The following is a 27,440-nucleotide window of genomic DNA, read 5'->3' as shown; positions in this document are numbered from 1 at the left end:
TGGATATATGAATAGGCTGGATTAGGTTAGGATAACTGGTTGGCATGGACGAGTTGGACAAAAGGGTCTGTTTCTGTGCTGTACGTCTCTATGACTACATGACTATGGCCTGTTCTTCTAACCAACAGGAACAACTTTTATCTATGTTATATTCCAGCTCCTGAGTATACAACATACAATGTACATTCCTGCTTAGCTGTGTATCTCCTGCAAATATAGAAATATTACATATGGTCCCCACTAAAAATTATTGACAAATATTGTGAACAGCTGGGGCCCAAGTACTGATTCTTGAGGTATCCCATTAGTCAGCTAATGAGAGAATGACCCATTTATTCCTACTGACTGTTTTCTGCCCATGAGCCAGTTCCTAATGCATGCCAGAATATTACTTTCTCTACTTTAATTTTGCTAACCAACTTCCTGTAGGGGACCTTGTAAAAAACATTCTGAAAATCCAAATATTCCACATCCATTGACTCTTTTTGATTAATTTTGATACTTAAGTTTTCAAAAAGCTCCAAGTTTGTTTAATAAACATGACTTTCCATTCAAAGATCTACGCTGACTATCGCAAGTCAGATCATTTTTGTCCAAGTATCCATTTATCATGCATCTTATGATTGATTCTGGCAATTTCCTTATTATTGAGGTAAAGCTGACTGGTTTATAGCTCCCAGTACAGTATTGTTTTGCCCCTTTCTTAAATAGGTAAAAACAAGGACTGCAGATGCTGGAAACCAGAGTCTCGATTAGAGTAGTGCTGGAAAAGCACAGCAGTTCAGGCAGCATCCAAGGAGCAGTAAAATCGACGTTTCGGGCAAAAGCCCTTCATCAGGAATACTGGCAGAGAGCCTGAAGGGTGGAGAGATAGTGGAGTGACGTGCAAACTTCCAACCTGCAGGGGTCATTTAAGAATCTATAAAATTTTGCCAGATGATAACCAATGTATTGAGTAAATATAGCTATCTCATTCACCGATCTGGAAGAGAGACCATCAGGTCAAGGAAGTTGCCCACTTTTAGCCCTGTTAATTTCTCCAGTACAACCTTCTTCGAAATATTGATGTCTTTCAACTTCTCATTTGCCCTAGTCACTTGTTTCTATAATTCTGGGAGATTTCTTGTATTTTCCTCAGTGAATACAGACAAGATTAATTGATTAGCTTCTGTCATTTCTGTATTCCCCATTGTAAATTCTTCTGACTGTGTTTTTAATGGACCTACATTCTTCGTAGCTAAACTTTTCCTTTTTATGTAATTATCTCTAGAAGGTTTTGCAGTTCATTTTGTGTTTTTGTTTGCTAAATTGCATTCATATTCTTTTTTTTAATTCCTCATCAGTTTCTTGGTCCTCCTTTAATAAACAAGTGGTCAGACGTGTTTTTCTATACAAACCTTTCTACAAGGGACAAGTTGTATGGTACGGTCCAACTACTTGGCAGCGTTTTGCAGCAACTTGGCAGACCCATCCTTTGCAGCACTGGGAAATATCAGAATCTCAGCACATAGTGAGACATGGTGTTTCGGCATTGAGGGCCGTCATACAGCTTGATGCAGCTACACCCAAGGGTGGCCACTAGGAAGAGGTTATGCTATTTCCACCACTATCAGGGGATTTGTATGTGGTGTCCCTCGGACACGATTCATCTTTTGACCTCCAGATGAAGTCGAAGAGTAAATATTGTGACAAAGCTGCTCCTTTAACAAGGTTATGCTGTCCTTGTTTTATTTTTAATCAGAGAGGTCGTAAATAACACAGACTCTGAAAAGTCTGGAGGTGAAGGGTTTTAGGGCCAATTTAATAATAGCTAACAGAAACTTGTATCAGGCAGAAGTCTTTCAAGTTTAAAAAAAATACTTGTACAATGAAAGGGGAGTGGCCCGTTCTCCCAGCTAGGCTTTTCTCTGGTTTGGTTTGTTTTTAGCAGTAGTGTGGAAAAAAGGCTGCTGCAGTCACAAAAGCATGTCTTGGATGGTACTGTCTCTCTCACTTCTATCCTGTAAGAACTTGTGTTTGATTTTACCTTTTGTGCAGGGCTGTTTATGGGGATTGTTGCAAATATTTGGAATCGCATCATTAAGTTGGGATGATTTGTTGGGTTTTCGGAAAGGTTAAGTTATTCGGTATTCTGTTTTCTGTTATTTTTTGTCTCATTCAGTAATCTTATAAATAAATTCTGTTTTGTTTTAAACAAAGTGGTTTGACCAGCAGATTCTCTCTTGGAATATCGACTTTACACTTGCTTAAAACAACGAGCAAAGTGAATGTCTGGGTTACCTTCTTGAAATGTTTTGAGTGGTTTGGCCTGGTACATAACAGATTGGGGGCTCCTAGCGGGATTTGATCTGTAACTCCAAATTGGAATTAGAGTTGTTAGACTCAATGGCAGTGAGTGGTAGGTGTTAGTGTCTTTCGTGCTGGGTGTTGAATTTGAATAGTTTCAACAGATAGCAATGGATAGCAATGGCTGTTTCAGTCACCAATAGTTTTCTGGGGGTGGAAGAAGTGACGTTGGGGGTTTAACAAAAGATGATTAAGGCCAAGCTGCTGGAAGTGGCAGACAGGCTGGAAATGAAGCTGTTCCCTGCTGTGAGGAAAGGAGAGATAATTGCAGCAGTAGCACAGCATTTAAATATACCGGAAACGTCATCAGAACTTTTAGAGATGGCTAAAATTCAATTGAAAATGAAGCAGCTTGAGTTAGAAGGAAAAGACAAAGAATTACATTTAAAAGCAGATGAGAGAGAAAAAGAAAGAGAGAGAGAAGAGAGAGAAAAAGAGAGAGAGGAACGGAAGAAAGAGAGGGAGTTTGAACTTCAGAAATTAGCACTTAGACAGGAGTTCGAAAAATTACATTCTGAAGTAGGGAGATCTCATGTGGAAGAGCACAGAGTTTAAATGGCAAGATGAGCAGCTGAAATGGCTGATGATTATTAGTTGGTCCATAAAGCAAAGTTTGGCTTCCAGAATTAATTTCAATCCATGAGGGGTAGAAATTAGGGAAGAGAGAAATCCTCACATGGAAAGGAAAAGGTAGATCTCGGTGAAAATCATAAGGATAACTTACCAGAGGGTAAAAAGGACAACCTTGAAGGGGATGGAGAAGTTAAAGAGCTCTGGTATTTTCGTTGCAATAAAGTAGGCCACATGAAATCACAGTGTTGGTGGGTTAGGAGAAGCACTGGGAAGCCAGGTGTAGGAAGACAGGAGAAGCCAGTAAACTTTGTAGGAGTGGTAACAGAAAGCATCAGAATGTGCAAGCTGCATCAGAATGTGCAAGCTACATCAGAATGTACAAGCTCGTCAGAATTTGGTTAAGGAGGAAGTGGCAGATCATCTTAAACCATATACTTGCGAAGGTAAAGTTTACTCGCAAAGTCCAGGAGCAGCAGGTTAAGAGGTTGCAATATTAAGAGACACAGGATTCTTTCAATCAGTGATGCTGAAAGATGGCAAGATGTGTCCTTCTGAAGGACTATTGCCAGAAAAGGTACTAGTAATGGGAATTCACGGTGAGACAAGAAGTGCTCAATTATGTAAAGTGAGATTAGAATGTCCAGTGAAGAGTGGTAGGAGTACTGGACAAACTCTCAGCTCCAGGAATACAATTTTTCTTTGCTGATGATATTGTTGATTCACCAGTAGGTGTGCTGCCTACTGTGGTTGAAAAGCCAGTGGAAACTCAGGCAACTGAGCTATTGCAAGACACCTGACTGGTAATGAGGTCACAAAGTCACCAGTTGAAACAGGAGAGACCAAAGAGTCCAGATAAGAAAGTTGAAATGAAATTAGCAGAGATCCTGTTTGATCAGATGGTTGGCACAAACCAGGTGCAGATAGATGACAATGAAGACATCTTTAACTCAGATAAATTAATTAAAATAATGCAGAAAGATGAAAACTTAAAACAACTGTATCAAAAGGCATACACAGAAAATGAATCTGAATGTATCTCTGAATGTTATTACCTTAAAAATAATGTCTTAATGAGGAAATGGAGACCATCACATATTCAGGCTGATGAGAAGTGTGCAGAAGTTCATCAAATTGTATTGCCAGTGGGATATAGAAAGGAGGTGTTGTGAGTGGTGCACAAGCCACCACTTTGGGGGGTCATTTAAAGTGCGAAAAACTCAAGCTAAAATACAAAAGCATTTTTACTGGCCTGGACTGCACAAGGATGTAGTTGAATTTTGCCAGATGTAGCATAATTGGAAAACCACAGGTAGAAAACCACAAATAAAACCTGCACCTTTAATACCTATTCCTGCATTTCAGAAACGTTTTGCAAGAGTTCTTACATTAATGGATATGTTGACTAGATTTCCAGAGGCCGTTCCAATACGCAGTATCACTGCTAAAAGGATTCTGGAGGAATTACTCAAACTTTTCATTCAATATGGACTACTGACAAAGATACAATCAGATCAAGGGTCAAACTTCACATCAAAATTTTTCAAAGAAGTTATGGACAGCTGAGGAATAAAACATTCAAATCTACAGAGTTCCATCCAGAAATGCAGGGAGCTAGAAAGGTGGCATAAGACATTAAAGACGATGTTTAGATTTAGATTACTTACAGTGTGGAAACAGGCCCTTCGGCCCAACAAGTCCACACTGACCCACCGAAGCATAACCCACCCAGACCCATTCCCCTACACCTAACACTACGGGGAATTTAGCATGGCCAATTGTGGGAGGAAACCAGAGCACCCAGAGGAAACCCACGCAGGCACGGGAAGAATGTGCAAACTCCACACAGCGAGTCGCCTGAGGCGGGAATTGAACCCGGGTCTCTGGCGCTGTGAGGCAGCAGTGCTAACCACTGTGCCATCGTGCTGCCCAGCTGTGCCACTGTGCCGCCGTGTTGAAGTCAAGACTATACAGATGATTGGGATAAGGAAATTCCATATGTGCTTTTTGCGATCAGAGATGCACCAAATAAATCAACCAAATCCATTTGAATTTGTTTTTGGGCATGAAGTGAGAGGACCGTTAAATGGATTAAGGAGAAAATGGTAAGTCAGAATTCAGTGTCAAATTTTAGGGAATGATTAAATAGAGCTGGGAAGTTGGCTAGAGAGCATTTAAAAGTATCAGAGCATACAATGAAAAAGGACAAGAAATCTAAAGTTCACAATTTTGCTATAGGGGTTAAGGTATTAGTGTCACTTCCAGTTATAAGTTAACCTTGAAAAACAAGGTTAAGTGGACCATATCAAGTCAAAAGGAAATTGAGTGAGGTGAACTACTTGATAGGGACTCCAGACAAAAAGAAATCTCACAGTGTGTCATGTGAGTATGCTCCCAAGGTATTTTGACAGGGAAGAAAAGCAATATGAGAATGTGTTATTGATTACAATACGGAGGGAAAAACCAAGTTCAGAGGATTCTGAATTGGACATTCTTAAAATTGGATAATGAGGAAGTTGTCAAAAATTGGGATTATTATTGAGTTACCTTTCAGAGGAAAAGCAAAATGACCTGAAATAATCATTACTATCACAAATGCAGATAAGTGGAAATAAGCTAGGAAGTACTAATCTAATTATGCATGATGTAGATATAGGAGATGATGTTCCAATTAAGCAACTTCCTTACAGGCATAACCCTCTAAGGTTGGCACAAGTTCAAAAGGAGATTGAATACATGCTCCAAAACGACATAATCGAAGTGAGTTACAGTGACTGGAGCTCACCCGTAGTAATGGTGCCAAAACCGGATAGTCCACTCATAACTCTTGGGTACCATCGCAAAGTCAATGTAGTTCCAAAGACTGAAATGTAGCCAATTCAGTGTTTGGAAGACTGTGTTGAAAAGGTGGTACAAGTAATGTATATTTCTAACTTGGACTTATTCAGAGGATATTGACGGGTACCTTTGTCAGAAAGAGCAAAGGCAATTTCAGCTTTCTTAACACCAAATGGACTGTATCAGTTTAAAGTCATGCCATTTGGTCTGAAAAATGAACCAGCCACATTTCAGAGACTAAGCAATAAGGTCATTGCTGGGTTACCCAACTGTGTTGTATATATCGATGACCTGGTGATTTTTAGTCACGTATGGAAGGAATATTTATCAGACTTATTTGATTGACTTCGGAAGGCAGACTTGGTGATAAACCTGGCTAAAAACGAATTTGCCAAAGCCCAAGTCACCCTCTTAGACCATGTAATTGGACAGGGATAAATGGCCCCGTGGGATGCAAAAATAAGGGTAACTGGGGAGTTTCCCCATACCATTGACAAAAATGCAGTACTATGGTTCCTGGGATTGAGTGGATTTTATCGAAAATTTGTATCAAATTTTAACAGTTTGGCTGCTCTGTCACTGTATTGCTAAAGAAAGGCAAGAAGTTTCAGTGGACAGCGGACTGTCAGAAGGCACTTGACAGCCTCAAGGCTGTGTAACCACTGCCCCAATATTAGCCACACCTAGTTACGCAAAGCCATTCAAATCGTCTATCAATGCAAAAGATGTGGGCGTTGGTGGTGTGTTCCTGGAATATCCACTTTACAAACAACGAGCAAAGTTAGTGTTTGAGCTACCATCTTGAAATGATTTGAGGGGTCTGGCCTGGTCCATAACAATATAAACCTACTATTAAAGCAGACTCTCACCTCACTCTGTCCTCTTGTTGATGCTCCCTGCCTGTCATGGGGTCCTCACCTCGTCCCTTCTCTTGGTGATGTCTGCTTGCCACAGAGTACTCACCCTGTCTTTTCCTCCAGTGATGCTGTTTGTCATGGGGTTGTCACACAACCTGCTCTTTTTATAACAGTTACTGTTGCAGTGTTGTAAACATTCACTTTATTTTGTTAGTACAATGGGAATTTCAGTTGCTAGTTGCCTGGTTGAAAGTCACAATTCTAGTTGTCAGTTTCTTTTCTTTGTTTAGCTTTGAATTAGTAGGATCAATATTTTGGTTTCCACAAATAGCTTCAGTTCTGTGTTAGAGAGGGGAAATAAAACAGGTTTCCCTTATACAGGGACAGCACGGTGGCTCAGTGGTTAGCACTGCTGCCTCACAGCTCCAGGGATCCAGGTTCAATTCTGGCTTCGGGCGACTGTCTGTGTGGAGTTTGCACATTCTCCCCATGTCTGCGTGGGTTTCCTCCCACAATCTAAAGATGTATAAGTTAGGTGAATTGGCCATGCTAAAGTTTTCATAGTGTTCAGGCATGTGTAGGTTAGATGCATTAGTCAGGTGTAAATAACAGGTAGGGGAATGGGTCTGAGTGGATTATTCTTTGGCGGGTTGATGTGGACTTGTTGGGCAAAAGTGCCTGTTTCTCCACGCTGTAGGGATTCGAATTCTAATTCTAATATGCGTGTTGAGTGGGGAAAAAATGGACTTGTTTTTGATCCTCAAAACAAACTTGGCAAGTTTGTCAAACATGATTTTTCACTTGTAAATCCATGCTGACGATGCCCAGTCACATCATGTTTATCCAAATGTCAATTTGGTTATTATCTGGGGCTTGAAATGAGAACAGTTTCTATTAACTGAATTATCAAAATTCAGAAACAAAAGTCTACAGTATTGAGACAATTACAATTTGGCTAATATTTCAAATGTGCAATTATATCATCAAACTATTTTCATCCATGAATGCATTTTTTAAAATTGATGTTGCAGGCTTTTCGAAAACAAGTTTTTTACCTTTGTTGGATTTCTGTTACACATCCTGCTTGATAATTGAAATGCTTCACCTGGATGACATCATTAGTGTTGCTGAGCACCTCAAGATGGAGGAAGTTGTCAATCTGTGTAAACAGATTCAGCTGGAAATGGAAATTAATAAAGAGAGCTATGATGGCAGATCATGTAATTCAGCCAGCAAAGCCCCTGCCTGTACATCGAAGCAAATAAACTTGTTGACCTGCAATGCTGCAAATAAAGTGACCTGTTCTAAAAGAGAATCTGCTCTAATGTCTCAACTCTTTGAATCTCCTATCAAAGAAGGTGATAAATGCAACAAAGTTGGAGGTAATCAATCTCACAGAGTTGATGAAAGAGGAAACATTGTCAACAAAGATCAGGAAAGATATATCTGGAGAGGTTCAGACAATGGAAATGCTTTGCAAGCATTTGACAGAGAAGTAGATTGTGTGGCAATGAGTGATGAGGAAAATGTAAATTCAAATGTTGAAAACCAGTGTGACCACAAAGCTTCAAATCCTGAAGTTGAAGTAACACTTGGAGTGGACTGTATCACAGCCAACGAGAGCAGCTTCATTACCGACAGCCTAAAAAGATCAGGAATGTTCAAATGTGTAAAGCAAAAGGTGAGTGTCCTAACTCTAAATCAAAAGTAATTGATTCTGAGTCATTTAAAACACATGGATTACAGGGCCAAGTGAAATCATAACAAGCGTTAACATCAAAATTGATTGGAATTGAATCAGGTTTTATTGTCACTTGTACTCAAGTACAACAATACACGAGTACAGTGAAAAGTGTGCGATGTCGCCACACTGTTCCATCTTAGGTACAAAGTGCCTAGTTACAAATTTTAGGTACTAAACTAGATTAGGTACAAAAATAGAGGGGAAAAAAAGCTCAAATTTCTACATTACAGTTCTTCACAGTATAAATGAGGAAAACAAAGAAATCAAGTTAAAAGATAAACATTACATCCCTTCTATAGCCTGCAGTCGTTTCAAGCTGGGGCTTTCCCAATGTGGTCTCGCTCAACTTGTAAGTGACTGAAGAATAGGCTCAAAAAATCTTTGAACAGCATAGCTTTGCTTTCCTGCTGCATAAGGATCTGCATTATAGTGTTATAGAATGGGGAGAAAAAGTAATGTGATAATGGAATTTTAAATCATAATTGGAACGTCAAAACCTAGTTTTCATAAGGATACCCCGTACATGTTTAGGTTATATGTGTACACAAAAATATTGATCTGTCAAAAATAGAATGTAGTTATTTCTCCTATGGCATTGGGTTGTTCTATGATAAGAGATCTAATAAATTCTTCTATAATTGTAAATGAACACGCTACTGTTGGGTGGTGGCCTTTTCCTTATTGTTTTATTCATTCTATCCTTAGTGTGATCACTTTAATTTTTTAAAGTATTATTTTATTCACAATGAGCGGAGCTTCTCAATGTCATTCTTTGTGCTTTTTTTCTCTCTCTGATGGAGGTTGGTTAACTCTTGTCAGTTTACAATGCAGAGTGATGACAACAGCGTTAAGTTGAATTCCTGCACTGGCTGAGGTTACCATGAAGGGCTGTCCTTCTCAACCTCTCCCCATGCCTGAAGTGTAGCATCTGACAGGCTAAACTGTCAACAGTTATCTCTTTCTAATGAAAGAGCAGTGCTATGGGCCAGTAGGACTATGACAACCTCACCTTAAATTCTCTGATAAGACAGAGAGAAATAATCATAAATTAATATCTGCCTTGGTAATTTTATTAGGTTCATCAAAGGCGGTTGAAGCGATGGAAGCAATTAGCATTCAAGTCACTCACCAAAATGAAGGATGAAAGCATTGCCAGTTTTGCCTGTACTGAGTGTGGTGAATCATTCCATTCAGCATGGAATCTACAGAAGCATGTGGAAATGCATGGCAAAACAAAGGAATTCAAATGTGCAGTAAGTCCACCCCGAGACTACTTGCCTTAAAGCCTCTTCTTAGTACAAAACTATTGTGCACAGCTGTAGAGCAATGATTACTAGAGCAAGTAATCTGGCATGACCCAATGTCCTGTAAATTTGTATGTTAGCTTCATATTCTATGTTTTGCTATTATGGGAACTGCAATGCTGTATAAAAAGCCAAAAAAGCATTGCCTCTGTCAGGTATGACGAACAAACAAGTGAAGAGGGCACTCAGAATTGTACATAACATTGTCACACGATGTTAACACATTAGTACAGTTCACAGTTCTTCCTTGAGATTTCTCCCTACCTAGTTGGTGCTTTGTAACTAAAAAGCTGAAAACGAATTAAGAGCTGCCATCTCACTGAGATGGTCCAGGCCAATACACATCTAGCAAGCTGCTGTGAGTACTCTGTTCTAAAATTCCAGTGTCCAGTTTCAGGTTCAATATTAACACACAAAACCGCTACACTCTCAATGTGGAAGTTGCATCAGCAGAAAATTTGGCCAGGTGGAAACCTTAACTATTTTCAGGGAAACAAACCCGATTCCAGCCCCAGGGTTACTGCTATAATAAAGGATCCTTTTTGATGTATTTGACACTTCCGTAGCTATTAGTGGCTATTGGATAACTCAGTCTGACCACATTGTTGAAGACACTTGAATCCTGCAGAAGTATTTTATTTTTGAGTGACAGTCTTTGAGAAGCTGTTCTCAGATAACAAAAATTTGGAGAAATTTGGGGCGGTGACCAGGAGTGTTGAAAAAGCTATTGATTGATAGCACATCACCTACGTCCTTATGTTTTGCCTTCAGTAGACCCTCAGGACCTGCTGATGCACGATTCTAGCCCAGACTCCTATAACATCCTGGCAGAGACTGGGAACTCTCCTTTATTATTACAGTGACCTTGGAGTCGGAGTCAAGTTTGTTTCCCCGGTAATAACAGAAATTTTCAGCTGGCCAAATTTCCTGCTGATGCAACTTCAAGTAGAAAATGTAACCCACTTGTGCGTTAATGTTGAACCTGAAATTATCTTGCCCTATTGTAGTGTGAAGAATATACTTCTAAGTGGTTCTTAATAAGATTACTGCTCATACATCAACATTTTCACAATTTTTCATTTACTAGTAATATTACCTAAAGATTGAAAATATATCATTATCAATTCAAAGTTTGTGAGAAGATTTGTAGCTCAGGTGCTTGTTGTTGTGGTTCTGTTCGCCGAGCTGGGAATTTGTGTTGCAGACGTTTCGTCCCCTGTCTAGGTGACATCCTCAGTCCAAACTACTGGACCTGTGCCTCACAACATACTTCACATTCAACAACCAAATATATGAACAAATCAATGGCACACCCATGGGCTCATCCATCTCTGGACTCATAGCAGAAGCTGTAATGCAAAGATTAGAACAAACAGTCTTACCGCAAATTCAACCCAAACTCTGGGTCAGATATGTGGATGACACCTTCGTAATCATTAAAAACACAGAAATAGAGAACACACACCGGATCATCAATGCCACACTCACAGGAATCAGATTCACTAGAGAGGAAGAAAAGGACAACCAACTCCCATTCCTAGATGTGATGGTACAGAGAACACCGAACGGAGAATTCACCACAAAGATATACAAGAAAGCCACACACACAGACCAAGTCCTGAACTATGAAAGCAACCACCCCAACACACACAAACGAAATTGCATCGAGACCCTGTTCAAAAGGGCCACAACACACTGCAGCACACCAGAACTGCAAAAAGAGGAAGAAGAACACCTCTACAGTGTATTCGCCAAAAACGGATACCCCCGCAATTTCATCAACAGATGCCTAAGGGAAAGACAACAGAATGAGGACATGCCACAACCCAAAGGACTAGCCATGTTACCATACATCAACAACATTTCTGAACTGACAGCCAGACTACTACGACTACTAGGACTCCTAACAGCACATAAACCAACAGCCACTCTCAGACAACAACTCACCAGGATGAAGGACCCGATACCCAGCATGAGCAAAACCAACGTAGTGTACAAAATCCCATGCAAGGACTGCACAAAACACTACATAGGACAAACAGGAAGACAGCTAACGATCCGTATCCATGAACACCAAATATCCTTAATAGCCACACACGCTTATACATCTTCATGACAAGCAACATGAGTTCGACTGGGACAACACTACTATTATAGGCCAAGCCAAACAGAGAACAGCCAGGGAATTCCTAGAGGCATGGCACTCATCCACAGATTCTATCAACAACCACATCGACCTGAACCCAATATACTGGCATCTGCAGCGGACAGCTGGAACTGACAACCGGAAGTGGCAGAGGCAAACTACTATAAATGCTGGAGGAAACAACACAGAAGCGCTTCACAGGAGGCTCCCAAGCACTGAGGATGTCACCTAGACAGGGGATGAAACGTCTGCAACACAAATTCCCAGCTTGGTGAACAGAACCACAACATCATTATCAATGTGCCTCTTTGTCAAACTGATGATTTACTCTGAATGTTTTGCTAAATTGTTTGACTAGAGACTTCCACATCCCATGTGAAGTAATGTGTCACTTATAATCATGTTATCTCTTGGCTAACACTGCAGTGCATGGGAGTTATATGTTTTGTTCAATAGATTGTTAAATGTTAGCAGATAATAGGTTCACAAGTTGAAAAAGCATTTATGTTTTAAAGTCAAATTAAACATTTGAATTAAGCTGATTGTAAAGTAGTGTCTTCACAATATAGGCTATGTATCTTCTGCGATAGTTAGTTCTGTTATTTATTAACTTATTTTAGAGCAAGTTTATCCTAGCTTTCATTCTCTTTTGTTTGATGCCTGCCCCCTTTAGCACAGCAGAGATAAGAAATTGTATTTTCCTGTTGTATCTAGCAAAATAGACCATGAACAGGATTTAATGTTTTAAAGAAAACAGTTTGAAACTATATTTTCACAAAATTCTGTTTTTAGGTCTGTGGTAAGGAGTTTTCTTATACATCTTCATTGAAGACTCATTTGAAGAGACATGTCCCTGATCGACGTAGGTCCAGTTCTGGTACAGTGAAGCATAAGCAACGGAAACTTATATGTACCACGTGTGGAAAACTGAGTCACAGCCTTTATGAACTGGAGATGCATGAGTTGAAGCATGCTGGGGCCAAACCACACAAATGCATGGTATGGTTATGTCTTTTAAAATTATATTTTTGGATGAAGCTATGTCATGATCTCTGTTGCCTGAAGAGAGATTTTTATCAGTCACTGCCAAGCAAGTGATGGATAATGTCACATGATTAGATTCAAACAAGCAAAATCAGGAGATTAGATTCAAACTGGATTGATTCAAAGGGCTTTGTTAATGAGATTAGAGTTGTTTGTTTACAGTAGGCAGGCAGAAAGCAAATGAATATTTCGTGATTGGTGTGGCATTTCAAATTATTCTGCAGTTTTATTGTTGATACACTGGGAGCATGACATTCTTCACTGAAGTAATTTAATCTTCATTTGTTAATATTCTGGCCAAGAATAGTGTCAGGTAATGATGTGTGATGGGGTGATGTTCCAATGCTATTATCTGTATGTTGTCTTCTTTATAGTTCATAAACATTGTTACTTTTCATTATTTAAAAATTAAAGTTGGGTTTTGAGTGATTTTATCCTGGTACTCTTTTGCTGCTTATAGCAGAAAGCAACAGATTACTGGTTCTGAGTATGATTGAAAATATATGATGTTGGAGTTTTTTTATTCTGTATTAATAGGGAGCAGTATATCCTATACTGTTTTATAGTGTTCACCAGATGAGGCATGACAGTGTTGTATGTACTGCCAACTTCTAAATGTTTGGATTCTTTCGAGACTTAGATAGCCTAATGCGTGTGAGGGTCGGTACTTTCTGGTCTAATAAGAAGAATCTTAGACAGTAAACAAAATGTAGTTCGTTGTTCCTCTGCAATTGTTCACAGCTCATGTGAACAGTCTGTTCAATACTACAAAGACTATTGGGATGACAGTTTTTAATGCGGAAGCAGGGAGATTATATTGGAGCTGCATAAGATGTTAGTTAGGCCACAGTTGGAATTCTGTGTGCAGTTCTGGTCACCATATATGGGAAGGATGTGATTGCACCAGAGAGGCTGCAGAGAAGATTCACCAGGATATTGCCTGAGTTGGGGTGATTCAGCAATGAAGAGAGTCAGAAGTCACACAACGCCAGGTTATAGTCCTACAGGTCTGTTTGAAACCAGCTGCTCCAAAGGCTTGTGTTTTCAAATAAACCTGTCAGACCTGGTTAAAAGCAAATTACTGCGGATGCTGGAATCTGAAACCAAAAGAGAAAATGCTGGAAAATCTCAGTAGGTCTGGCAGCATCTGTAAGGAGAGAAAAGAGCTGATGTTTCGAGTCTAACTGACCCCTTGTCAAAATGCATGTTAATGAAACACATGTTTTAGCAGAACGACCTGTAGGCTGGGGTTATTTCCTTATAGCAGAGAAAGTTGAGTGGGGCCTGAGATTGAGGGGCACAGGTAGTGTAGATAGGAAGAAAGTTTGCCCCTTCATAGAGGGCTCAGTAACTAATGGGTATAGACTTAAGGTAATGGTCAGGAGGTTTAGAGGAGATTTGGAGCCTAGAGGTGTACAACATAGAAATAGACCCTTCGGTCCAACTCGTCCATGCCGATCAGATGTCCTAAATTAATCTAGTCCCATTTGCCACCATTTGGCCCATATCCTTCTAAACTCTTCCTATTCATGTACCCAACCAGATGCCTTTTAAGTGTTGTAATTGTACCAGCCTCCACTACTTCCTCTGGCAGCTCATTCCATACACGCGCTACCCTTTGCTTGAAAAGGTTGCCCCTTAGGTCCCTTTTAAACCTTTTTCCACTCGCCCTAAATCTTTGCCCTCATATTCTGGACTCCCCCAACCCAGGGAAAAGACCTTGTCTATTTACCCTACCCATGCACCTCATGATTTTCTAAACCTCTACAAGGTAACCCCTCAGCCTTCAATGCTCCAGAGAAAACAACCACAGCCTATTCAGAATTTTATTTCATCCGAAGTGTGGGGTGAGTTTGGAACTCACTGTCTGAAAGGGTCATTGAAACACAAAACATCGCAGCATTGAAGAAGTATTTAGCTGATCACTTGAAGTACCATAGCCTAAAAGGCTGTGAGCCAAGTGCTAGAAAATGGGATGAGACTAGATAGATGCTTGATGACTGACATGGACACAATAGACTAGAGAGCCTTTCTCTGTGCTGTAAAAATCAATAACTCTTTGGCCTAACCTTCAATCTTGTCTCCTGCAGGTTCCTAATTTACTCTCCCACTGGGTCCTCATGACACAGTGGCTGCTGCTTAATACACTCCAATCTAGCATTAACTCTTTCAGATCTTTCCAGACACACACACACAACAGGCTGTGTTGTGCAATGGAACAATTTCCCATTTTGGGCATGCCTTATTTACACTGAACACGCCTAAATCATCTGCAGAATAGCTAGATGCATAGTGAGCCCCCTTTTGTTCTTTAACAATATAGTTTAGCTGTAACATCAACACTTCTGGCACCTGGCTGGATTTATCTAATTTCATACTACTCAATCTTCTATTGGAATAGGGGTCAAAATTCTGCTGTGGGCATCTAGTGCTGGTACTATTGATCCACCTGTTTGAATTCATTAGAGGTCCTGTAGAGCAGGTGGAAAGAGAGGAAGTTTTCACTTCATCTCATTGAAGTCAGCCCAAAACAAAATTATATTTGAAAAATAACAAGCAGTGGTTTCCTGTCACTGCACAACCTGGTCCCCAGCATGCACTTAACATTATAAGCTGGTGTCTGAAACTGCTGAAATGATTCAGCAAGGAACAGAGAGAGCAGTGGAAGTAATGCTACATGCCATCGTCACTCTTGAATTAATGAAATGAAATTACATTTTGGGTTAAAATTTGAAAATTTGGAAAAATCTTGCTTGACTGGGACATAAATTGCAATAAAGAAATTCAATTTTATTTAGGACAGTTATATTAATCTGAAAATTGCAAGTTCACTTTGAAAGGTAAGGGAGAATAAAATGTTTGGAAGAATCGTATGGTTTTGGCAGGCCATTCAGCTCATCGAGTCCACGGAAGTGGTTTTCTGCAGTGTTAATTGACTGATGCTGTGACTTTGCCATTATAAGTTTAAGAACCTGCCTTGCTGTTTCAGATCAATAACGTATATTTTGTTTCAAAGGTATTAAAATTTATCTGTCGCATTATTAGTTATTAAGTTTTACTAGTCATGTAGAAAAATAAATCCAGATAGTGAGATAAGCTTCTAAACGTATGTGAAGATCTCGGTCCACAGGAAGGGTCCCTCGTTTCTGCGATCAGTCAAATAAACAGTAGCAGTTTGGTCTAATTCTGCAAGATTTCACACTTTATTATCACGGCCAGGCTCAGGTTGTCTAGCAGCACGGAGGTTAAACACTTCTGTGTTCCTGAGAGAAACTGCGCAAATGGCTTAAAACAAAGACAATTTTTATATGGTTCTTAAAGAATCGTACAGCCTTAATTACAGAGCAAATCCAATAAAATGACATTTATAGACATAAAGTGAAGCTAATGATATTTCCTGGGAACTAACTTTGTTTTGCACATTTTATCTCTCGACATCTGTGTCTCCAAGGTTAGCTAGGATGGTTAGTAATGTTCTATCTAGCTTGGTTAATTCCATACTGTGAAGGTAGCATTGTCTGCTAATCTTTGGTTCAGGAATGCAGCTTTTAGCAGGGTTAAAAGCCATTTTAAACAGAACTGTCAATTTGCAGCCTAGAAGCCATTTTGTTGTGTTACTTTGTTACTCACATTAAGAAGCCATTTTGTTGTTAGTAAGGGCATGTATTAAATGGTTACTCCTGACAACAGCCTAAATCCAGATTTTAGATCCTCATAGGATGATGAGGCCAAGCAGTCTGTTGCAAAGTGACACTTGCTATGTGCATGTTCTGCCCTATAAGACCCTTTATACGTTGAAAATCCTGGAGACACAATTATGATTCACCCAGATGATGAATAATCCTAACCATTCTATAGGGAGTTTGCCCATTTGGATAAATACTTTGACCATTTGTACTCAAATAAAGGCAAAATGCAGCAGCTGAATCTGAACTTGAAAATCTGAATTAAAAGCATAAAGTGCTGGAAATGTGCCGCAAGTCTAGATGTATTTGTAGAGAGACAGAGAAAAACAAAGTTAACATTTTAAGTGAAACAGAACCAAGGAAAGACAATAATGTGATGGATTTTATATTGTTGAAAGAGTTAGGACATGGAAGACTAAAACTGAAGGAGTGCAGTAAGGTAGACTGCAGGAGATCAAAAAATACATATGAAACGAAAGTCAAATGAGTGGTCATGATTGAAGTAAAGAAACAAAGCATTTTTCCAGAGTGAATGTGAGTGGCAAAATAATGAACAGCTATGGATCTGGAGTCACATGTCGGCCAGACCAGGTAAAAATAACAATTTCCTTCCCTAAAGGACCTTAATGAACCAGATGGGTTCTTCCAGCAATTAACAATAGTTTCACCATCTGTCATGGCTGAATTTGAACTCAGGTCCCCAGCTCATTAACAATTGTTCCGGTAGTCTGAAAATAATATTCCAAAAATAATCTTCAGAGTAGTAACCTCATTGATTGATTGAAATACGTTCAATGAATATTTGTACCAGAGACACTTGTTATTGTGTCATAGGAATCTTTCCTATATATAATATATACACCAACTGTCAGTGTGGGATCTGAACCCAGATCCTCTTGCTCTTCAATGCGGTGCAGTGTGAACAGAGTGTTTTAGAAGAGTGGCAGTCTGCTTTGTGGTAGTATCTGTGAGAGATGTTGATCAGATCGCGTGAAGCTCATAATTCTTCAGAAAGGTGCCATAAGACCTTCCTAAATTGTTAACATGGAAACAGGTCATCATTATCACAACTTATAGACAGCATATAACTTTGCTGTTGAGCAAATTTTAACATCTTCATTCAATAAAACAAGTGCCTGTGTTTTAAATAAATAGAGACATGTTTCAATTAATCAGAATTCCATATATGCTCCCACTGCTAATCCAGTAGGCCCCAATTTAATATTGTTCTTGAGAGTTTTGATTGCTGGTTCTTGCATCCAGAGTATAATTATGAAACACTCTAGTTAGAGTTAATTGCAACACAGTTTCGCATATGGCATCAAGTTTCAGTGAGTTTCCCACCCAATTCAGATTTATCAAGCTGACCAAGCCCTTGGTTTGTATTTTTTTCATTTGGATATCGATATTGTCCCACACCCTCTGATTTTGGCAGTAACTCTGTGGACAAAAGCAACTAACTGAACCTCTTTATGCCTTCTTTTAAGAAGTTCAAAATGAAATTAACATTCTTCATTGCTTTGGCAGATCTGTGAGAAGTCTTTTGCTTATATCCACATCTTGAAGCTCCACATGAAATATCATCAAGATGCAGAGGACTACCATTGTGAATTTTGTGGGAAAGAATATTTCAATGCCAGTTCATTGTGGTACCACAAACTTGCTCACTCAGGTATGTTTCCAGAACATTAATTCTCTTTTTTGTAGAGTGGGTTTCTCATTCACAGACCAGATAAGGATGGCACTTTCCTTCCCGAAAGGATCTTCGTGAACCAGTTGAGTTTTTCCAGCATTTGACAGACAGTGTTTTCATGGTCAGCATTAGACTCAAAATTCCAGATCCTCTTGATCTTTGTGGTGCAATGTGAACATAGTGTTTTAGAAGAGTGGCAATCTGCTTTGTGTGAGAGATGTTGATCAGGTCGCGTGGAGCTCATAATTCTTGAGAAAGGTGCCATAAGACCTTCCTAAATTGTTAACATGGAAACATGGAATATTCTAGCAGGAGTAGATTATTTGGCCCTTCAAGCCTACTTTGTCATTCGACATGATTATGGATGAAGTTAGTGGGAAGACTTTAAAAACCAGCAGAGAACAACAAAAAAAGAAATCAGTAAGGGGGAGAAAATGAAATATGAGGGTAAGCTGACTAATCATTTAAAAGAAGGTTGCAAGAGTTTTTCTTCTGGATATATAAAAGGTAAGAGGGAGAGAGGCAAGACTGGTCATTGGACTACTGGAAAATGAGACTGGAGTCATAATAATGGGAACAAAGAAATGGTGCAGGAACTGAATAGCTACTTTGCATCTCTCTTCTCGGTGGAAGACACTAGTAGAGTATGAGAAATTCAGGAGAGATAAGTGTAGTGATCATCACTAAGGAGAAAGTGCTGGAGAAGCTGAAAGGTCTGAAAGTGGATATATTACTCAGACTGGATGGAGTACAGTCCAGTGTTCTGAAGGAGACAGCTGAGGAGATTGTAAAGGCATTGGTTGTGATCTTTCAGGAATCATTGGACTCAGGGAGAGTGTCGGAGGACTGGAAAATGTTTAATGCAGCACCTTGCTTAAGCAGGGAGAAAGGCAGAAAACAGGAAATTATAGGCTAGTTAGCCTGGCCTCATTTGTTGGTAAGATTTTAGAGTCCATTATTATGGATGAGATTGCAGAGTAATTAGGAGTGCGTGGTTTTAAGAAAAAGGCTGAGTCAGTATGGCATCATCAAGGGGAGGTTAAACTTGATAAATTTGTTAAGAATTCTTAGAGGAGGCAATAAGTAAGTTAGATAAAGGAGAGTCTATGAATGTGATCTATTTAGATTTACAGATGGCCTTTCTGTACATATATATATCGATATACATACTTATTATGTATATAGAACATTACAGCGCAGTACAGGCCCTCAGCCCTCTATGTTGCGCTGACTTGTGAAACCAATCTGAAGCCCATCTAACCTACATTATTCCATTATCACCGATATAGGAGAAATGAGGACTGCAGATGCTGGAGATTTCAGAGCCAAGAGTGTGGTGCTGGAGAAGCTCAACATGTCAGGCAGCATCCGAGGACCAGGGAGAATCGACGTTTCGGGCAAAAGCCCTTCATCAGGATTATAAACACTGGTCGTTTAACCAGTGACCATTTAAATGCCCTTAAAGTTGGCAAGTCTACTGCTGTTGCAGGCAGGATGTTCTGCATCCTAACTACTCTCTGAGTAAAGAACCTACCTCTGACATCTGTCCTATATGTATCACCCCTCAATTTAAAGCTATGTCCCCTCGTGCTAGCCATCACCATCCAGGTGCCATACTGAATGCTGCAAATAAGAATGACCCATGGTCTTAGGGGAAAAGTATTGGCATGGATAGAGGATTGGCAGACTGTTAAAAGGCAAAGAGTGGAGACAAAGGGGTCTTTTTCAGGATGGCAGCTGGTGAATAGTGGAGTTCCACAGGGTCAGTGTTGGAACCATAACTATTCATGTTATACATTAACAATCTGGAAGGACCTGAGGGCATTGTTGCTAAGTTTGCAGACGATACAAAGATAGGTGCAGAGACAGTTAGTATTGAGGGAGTGAGGAGGCTGCATAAGGACTTGGACAGTGTACAAAGAAGTGGCAGATAGAATACAATGTGGGGAAGTGTGAGGTTATGCAAATTGGAAGAAAGAGTAGAGGCGTAGATTATTTTCTAAATGGGGAAAGACTTTGAAAATCTGAAGCACAACGGGATTTAGGAGTCCAAGTTCAGGATTCTCTTAAGGATAACATGCAGATTCATTTGGCAGTTAGGAACACAAATGCGACATTAGCATTCATTTTGAGAAAGCTAGAATACAAGATGTAGGGTTCTGGTTTGCAATTAGTTATTTATGATCTTATAGTGGTTCGAATCACCCCAGATTCCTCATTCTAGACACTGGATTTATTTAAAGAATGTGAAATGAGGGTGGCAGTAGACTAGTATTTCAGGGCAAAAGAATATCTGTGTTTATTTTCATGCAATAGTTAAGTATAATACAAAAAATAAAGGTAAATGCAATAGACGGTGAAATTGACATAATCAACTATACAGAGGACAGTAGTACTATTAAATGTACTATTAAATTAAACACTATGAGAACGTAAACAGCAATTTTAACCACAGAAACTTGAATCAGGCTTTCTACTTCTGGGTTCCCATGCACTGTCCCCTCTTTGTTCGCTAAGTTGGAAACTTTGGGGTCTCTGGAGTTTAAGCTCACCCCTGAGGAAAACACAGTTTTAAAGTGTTGCTGAGGTTCTTGCTGTCAGTTTCTTGGTTTGGAACAGGCCTGTGTCTGGAAGCTCTTGTTCACATAGCACTTGGTTGATTTCCCCATGTCTCTGATGTCTTTTGTTCTGATGATGCTCTTGGTTTGGGTTCCCGGTTTCAACTTTTCTGTTCAGCCTCTGAGGTTCTTGGTTCCGAAGCTGCTTGGTGGGGCTAGAAGCCTGTGGGGAAGCTCTTTCTGCAGAAGCTTGTTGTTGAAAAGGCTTCCCACAGGTGAACAAGGGCTGACAGTCATACACATTGTGTGCCTCTTTTTCTCCCCTCAAATCTGTGTTGTCCATTGTGTTTCTGGTGTTCCTTTTGAAGTTAATTGGCTTCCTAATAGTTACCGGGGCGGGGGCAGGGGCTGGTTGTGAAGAATCTCATTGAAATATACAGAATACTGAGAAGCCTGGATAGACTGGATGTGGACAAGATGTTTCTAATAGTGGGAGGGATGAGGATCTGAGGGCACAGCCTCAGAGGGAAGGGATGACCCTTTAGAACTAAGATGAGGAGGAATTTCTTCAGCCAGAGTGTGGTCGATTTGTGGAACTCATTGTTGCAGAAGACTGTAGAGGCGAGTTCATTTAGTATATTTAAGACAGATATAGACAGTTTCTTGATTTAGTTAGGGGATCAAGGGTTACAGAGAGGAGGCACAAAAACAGACTGAGAAATATATCAGCCATGATCAAATAGCAGAGCAGACTGGATGGGCCACATGGCCTAATTCTACTCCTTTATCTTATGGTTTTATGTTCTTATGATAATGTAACTCTAACCTGTCCTTGTTTTCTCACCATATCCGTTGATCTATTTAGTACTAAGAGTTATGTCTACATTTTTCTTGGAAAGATTTCAATGTTTTAACCTGAACCTGAACAGTTTTTTGTGGCAGAGAATTCTCACCAATTCCTGGGCTATGAAGTTTCTCCTTGTCTGTATCCTAAAAGGCCTACTCTGTATCTCCTTCTGTACCCACTGTGACTCCTGGTTATTGATAACACCATTCCTGCATCTATCCTATATAATCCTGTGAGAATTTTATAGGTTCCTATGAGATACCTCCTCATTTTTCCAAACTCCTATGAATATAATCATATCCGATTCAGTCTTTCCCCGTACATCACTGTCGCTATCCCAGGAATCAGTCTGGTAAAACTTCATTGCACTCCCTCAGTAGTCAGAACATCCTCCTTCAGATAAGGAGACCAAAACTGCACACAATAATCCATGTGTGGTCTTACCAATACTCTGTACAGTTGCAGTAAGATATCACTGCTCCTATACTTGAATACTCTTGCTGTGAAGGACAACGTACCATTTGTTTTCCTCAATGTCTCTTGCACCTACATGCTTACTTTCAGTGACTGTTGTACAAGGACACTCAGAATGGATTGCACTTCACCCTTTCCTGATCTACCATAATTCAGATTGTGTTATGAAGATGTGCGTGTCGTGTACCTTTAAGAGAGTTAAAAGCTAGCAGCACCAAGTGTTCTGAATAAGATACAATGTAACATGTGGTGCAGTTACTAGGGTGGCTGGAATAGTTGATTGCCTGGAGACAAAAACAGATTTGAATTGGGCCAGTCAGTTTAAATCATACCCCCAATAAAAACCAAACTCCAATCAAGTTTGAATTTAGCATATTGGCAATCTTAAAAGCCAATGACACAATCTGATGCTTTGGGGGTATAAGACCGGGAAAAAATAGGAAGAGAACTGCCACGTCACCAGCATGTAGAGACTACCCGAAAAATTAAGTGGGAGGGCTTACCTGGTATCGTAACAATAGTAACCTGGCTGCCTGTTTTGCTATCAAAGTGGATAACTCGCATTTATGCACATGATACTATATCTGCTATGCATTTGCCCACTCGCTCAACTTTCATGAATTGCAGTGAAGTTTTTCTGCATCCACCTTTACAGTATACCCTTCCTCCCAGCTTTGTTGTCATGTGCAAACCTGGAGGTGTGACACACCGTTTCCTCATCTATATCATTAATATATATTGTGAATAGCTGAGGTCCAAGCACTGATCCCTGCGGTATCCCACCATTCACTGTCTGCCACTCAGCTTTGACCCTTTTAATCCTATTGTTTCCTGTCTGCCAGTTCTCTATTCATTTCAGTTCACCACCTCTAATCCCATGCACTTTAATTTTGCACACAAAGGTCTTATGTGGAATCTTGTTGAAAGCCTTCTGAAAATCAAAGTAAACCACATCCACTGGTCCCCCTTATTCACTCTACTATTTTCTTCCTTAAAACATTGCAGCCGATTTGTCATTCATAAATCCATGCGAACTCTGTCTGATCCTGTCACTAAATTCCTCTAATATTTTTCACTCTATCGATATCATGTGGTCAAACTTATAATTACACTCAATGATATGCCAGTTTTAATCTGAGGTTACCTTTATAATCATGATAATAATTATTTCATATTGAATGAATTTGCACTTATGTAGTGTTGTTAATAATCTGAATAACCCAAAGCATGCCATAATTAAAGTATCTGATTAACAAGTACAGGGAGGGTTGAGTAATTAAATGCTGCAGCCAATTGGTGTGTAACAGTCACTCAGGTAACAAAAGGAATACATTTCCAGTCGAGAAGTCTTGTGGTAGAATTAGTTGTTGATTGGGTCACAGGGAAAAAATATCATAGATCTTAAATGAAAATGCTGTGAGACTTTTCTAAGTTCACTTGAGTGGTCAGTTGAGACTTTTGTTTGATGTCTGGTTGGAAGAATGTAGCACATTCTCAGTACTTTACAGGAGTGTTAGTTTAAAGTATGTGTTCGAGTTCAGTACTGGGCTTGAATCTTCTCGCTTTAGAGACAAAAGTACTTCCAATGGATCTAAACTGCAGCTGTGTTTGTTGTCCATTTATATTTTAAAGTGTACATTTGCAGTCTGCTTTCTTTGAATAGGTGAACTGCAGTATTTCTGTGTTCTGTGTGGAAAGAGATTTAAAACCCGTTCAAGTTGTAATCGCCATAAGAAAAAGCATAATCTCTCAGAAGAGAAGATCCTTTATAATCAGTTGAGTATTGTTATTTTCAATATTGTGTGAAAATACATTTCACTTAAAATGCTTGCATTCCAAACCGTTTAAAAGGACTCTTTGTTCTCTGTTATTCTTTATAAGCATTTTTAAAAATAAAATGTTTTTAATTTCTTACCCAAAGGCTGTCACTGTACATTCCTTAAGCCTTTTGCTTTGTTGTGAAATGGCAAAGTTGAAAACATTATGGAAATTGTTGTGTGAATATAGATATACATATATAATGTGTGTTTGTATGTTTCTGGGCATCACATGCAGTCTGCAAATTCAGTGAGTGGAAGCCTTTCCTGATAATTGCAATTTTGGCCTACCTGGCAGTCATGATTAGATTAGATTACATTTGATTAGATTACTTACAGTGTGGAAACAGGCCCTTCGGCCCAATAAGTCCACACCGACCCTCCGAAGAGCAACCCACCCAGACCCATTCCTCCACATTTACCCCTTAACCTAACACTACGGGCAATTTAGCATGGCCAGTTCACCTGACCTGCACGTTTTTGGACTGTGGGGGGGAAACTGGAGCACCCGGAGGAAACCCACGCAAACACGGGGAGAGTGTGCAAACTCCACGCAGACAATTGCCTGAGGTGGTAATTGAACCCAGGTCTCTGGCACTGTGAGGCAGCAGTGCTAACCACTGTGCCACCATTGTCACCATGCTGTCCATCATACAGATGAATATGCCAGTACAGTAGCTTAAATGCCAGATAAGCATTGAAGATTTATCAATGGTGTAATCCTGGCTTGTTGCCAGCTATTGTTGTTGTGATTTTGGATAGTGGACATGATGAAATATTTTTGTGAGAAAAGCAGAGGTGACTTTGGATGCAACATAACATATTCAGCAAAAGAAATTATGTAATCCTGGATTCAGAGCTGGGGAATGGACCATTCTTTACTTGTAGTATGTATTAGTTGCGTGAGGAAATTCTTCAGTTGGGTTTGGACAAATAAAGTGAGCCTTCTACCTTTTCCTGCTGATAATTTCTTATTGTCACTGAAGTGAGATTTTCCATTTCTCTGCCAGTCACTATTCAAAGTTCCTTGGAAAATTAGCAATTTTAGCAAGTTAGGCTGGTTTTTCTAGCTGTGTTGTTGCATCCACTGGGAAGTGAATTGTGACAGGTCTAACTTCATTTGGGCTGCTTAAAGCTGGCAGATAGAGAGACCTTCAGGCTATCTCTGTCTGGACTGAATCCTGGTAAGCAAGATGAAATTACAAGATATTAACCCACTGCCACCCATTCCCCAGAGTAAATAATTAATTCCCTGCATTTATCCTCACTGTCACAGCAATGTCTTTCTTCAAAACATAATTGAAAATAAAAGACCATCTTACATGCCTGCTTATTCTATAAATAGTTCTGATGGCAATGTAGGATGTGAATAGCGATTTTGTTGAGATAATTTCCAATTTACTACTATTATTTTAAATTCAAACAAATTCAAGGAAACAGCTTTCCAGCCCAATTCCTTTCTTTCTCACTACTCGTCCATTGGTGTTGTTCCTACACATTGTTGTCGGGTGTGATTTGTACCATTTTGTGTCTCACACTGATGGCTACCTCCTAGTGAACCTGTTATCTTTGCCAATTGAGCTTAATTTTGGCTTTGGGATTCAAAGTGGGAAAAGTTTATTCAGGGACAAAAATGGATGTTCTCAAATGTAGAAGCTGCTTTCTCCCTTGCCTCCCATTACTGGTGTTTCACTTAACTTCCTTCAAAAGACACATGGCTGCTGATTCTGTGAATTTGAGCAACCCATTCTCTCCTCCCTTCACCCTCTCTATCTCATCTATTTCTCATTACATTCTTTTTCTGCTGCCTTTTCCTTCGAGACTTGTCACTCAGCACTTTGCTGCACTTTAAATGGGGTACCGCAAATGGAGTGAAGGCCACTTTCAGTTCCATAATGGAGCTTTTTGGTATGCAATCCCACTCTACCATTTGTCAAAACAGACTTGAGCACACTAGAAACTGTTCAGTATGCTTCGCAGTGGGCAATGAATTAGCAGACCAGTGCTGGGCTGCTTGTTGCAGTACTCTGTAAGCAGAATACATATAATGCACAGATGCACTTTAGGGGAAGCTTGCTAAACATTTAAGCGTTCTAAAAGAATATGCTGGTGGGAGGAGCCTAAGTGGTAGCATAGGCCATTTGGACCAAAAGACCTGTTTCTGTGCTGTAAAACTATTTGGAGTCTGTGTAAACACTAACCTCAGTTTTCTGAGTTAGAGAGGCTCAGGGGTGTGAGGTTGGAGAAATTAACACTGTTTTGCTCCAGACCATATTGCACCATCATCTGGCAAGTGTACATTTATGGACATTGAATGAAGTTCCAAGAGATGGAATAACTCAATGGCTTCTCAGTATTCAAGGTTGCAGTTTTTGGGTAAAGAGCTGCATGGAACCACAACCAAGTAAGTGATGGTGTCATCAGGTTCAAGGGGATCAAATTGGTGGAAGAATTGTACAGGTCTAAATGTAATCTTCAAGTAAATGAAAGTTAGACACCAGGTGTAATTGGAACAGATATAATTCAGTCTACACTGTAAAATCCCATAATCTTCCCTAATTTGAGTAGTTGATTTTATATTGTCATATAGTTAAATAGCAAAACTTTCAACATTTTGTGAGGCAGAAATTTAGAGTTGTTGCAGCATTAAAATTTCTTTGCAGGGAAAGCTGAAGATCCGAGCAATGCTAAATACTACAATTTCCCTCGTGTGACAGTGTTTAAATGCAACATGACCAATTCACACAGGCAGTTTTCATTATAAATATAGATGTATTTATAATGGAAAACTTACCAAGATTTGACAGCAGGAAATGTAAACAGATGCAAGCATTTTTAATATAATGAAAATATATAGGTAACCAGCATACAAAGTGCATTTAAAATTTTCAATTGAAGTTTCGTTGATTTATACTCCTTTACATTAAGTGCATTTTTAAAAAACTGGTAACTTTGTGACACAGTAAGGTAGTACCTGAATGTATTACTATGGGGATTTTAATGGGAGCTAGATTCATGCCAGAAATTCTTAATTTTGGCTTTGCTGATAAGGCAAATCAGTGAGCGAATTCAAGGTCATATCATCTTGTTTGGTATTATAGGTAGACAGGCAAAGTTTAAAATGGATTTTTCAAATGGAGCAACATAGTTAGATTCTTGATCTTGTACAGTTACATCTGTTATTGACCTTTACATTTTACTTAGGTGTGATGCATGTGGCAAAGTGTTTTGTGACTGCAAGCAAACAAGAAGCGCATTTTATGAAGCCATACCACAGATCAGCCGAACTGTGCAGCATGTTTGTGAGCATTGTAACAAGGTATTCAACCAGATTGAGGACTACTGTAAACACATGACTCAACACACAGGTACCATCTGAGTTCAGCAAATGACCAGCTGATTCTATGTATAACTAATATTTCCATCTCTTGATGTTCACATGTGTTACCAACCAGAATGACAGGTCTTTTTGTGTTGTTACGAGCTGTAAGACCATGTAATGCTAAATAGTGCTGA

At 39.5% G+C, this 27,440-nt stretch overlaps 1 protein-coding gene across 5 annotated transcripts in view; it reads left to right on the top strand.

Moving 5' to 3' along the window:
- Window positions 1-27,440, top strand: part of LOC140491477 (zinc finger and BTB domain-containing protein 11-like) — a 42,150-nt gene that overhangs the window by 11,400 nt on the left and 3,310 nt on the right. For 2 of the 5 annotated variants that reach the window (XM_072589681.1, XM_072589684.1), the window contains exons 4-9: window positions 7,643-8,292; window positions 9,432-9,608; window positions 12,598-12,804; window positions 18,063-18,207; window positions 23,771-23,882; window positions 27,129-27,292. In XM_072589681.1, the coding sequence (XP_072445782.1) occupies window positions 7,643-8,292; window positions 9,432-9,608; window positions 12,598-12,804; window positions 18,063-18,207; window positions 23,771-23,882; window positions 27,129-27,292 (1,455 nt within the window). Of the gene's footprint in view, window positions 1-7,642; window positions 8,293-9,431; window positions 9,609-12,597; window positions 12,805-18,062; window positions 18,208-19,517; window positions 23,884-27,128; window positions 27,293-27,440 lie in introns of those variants that run through there. The other 3 variants (XR_011963320.1, XM_072589682.1, XM_072589683.1) reach the window with 3 other exon arrangements.

The sequence above is a fragment of the Chiloscyllium punctatum genome, chromosome 19 (genome assembly GCF_047496795.1).
Source record: "Chiloscyllium punctatum isolate Juve2018m chromosome 19, sChiPun1.3, whole genome shotgun sequence".
NCBI classification, from domain to species: Eukaryota; Metazoa; Chordata; class Chondrichthyes; order Orectolobiformes; family Hemiscylliidae; genus Chiloscyllium; species Chiloscyllium punctatum.
This window is presented reverse-complemented; position numbering and strand designations above follow the sequence as displayed.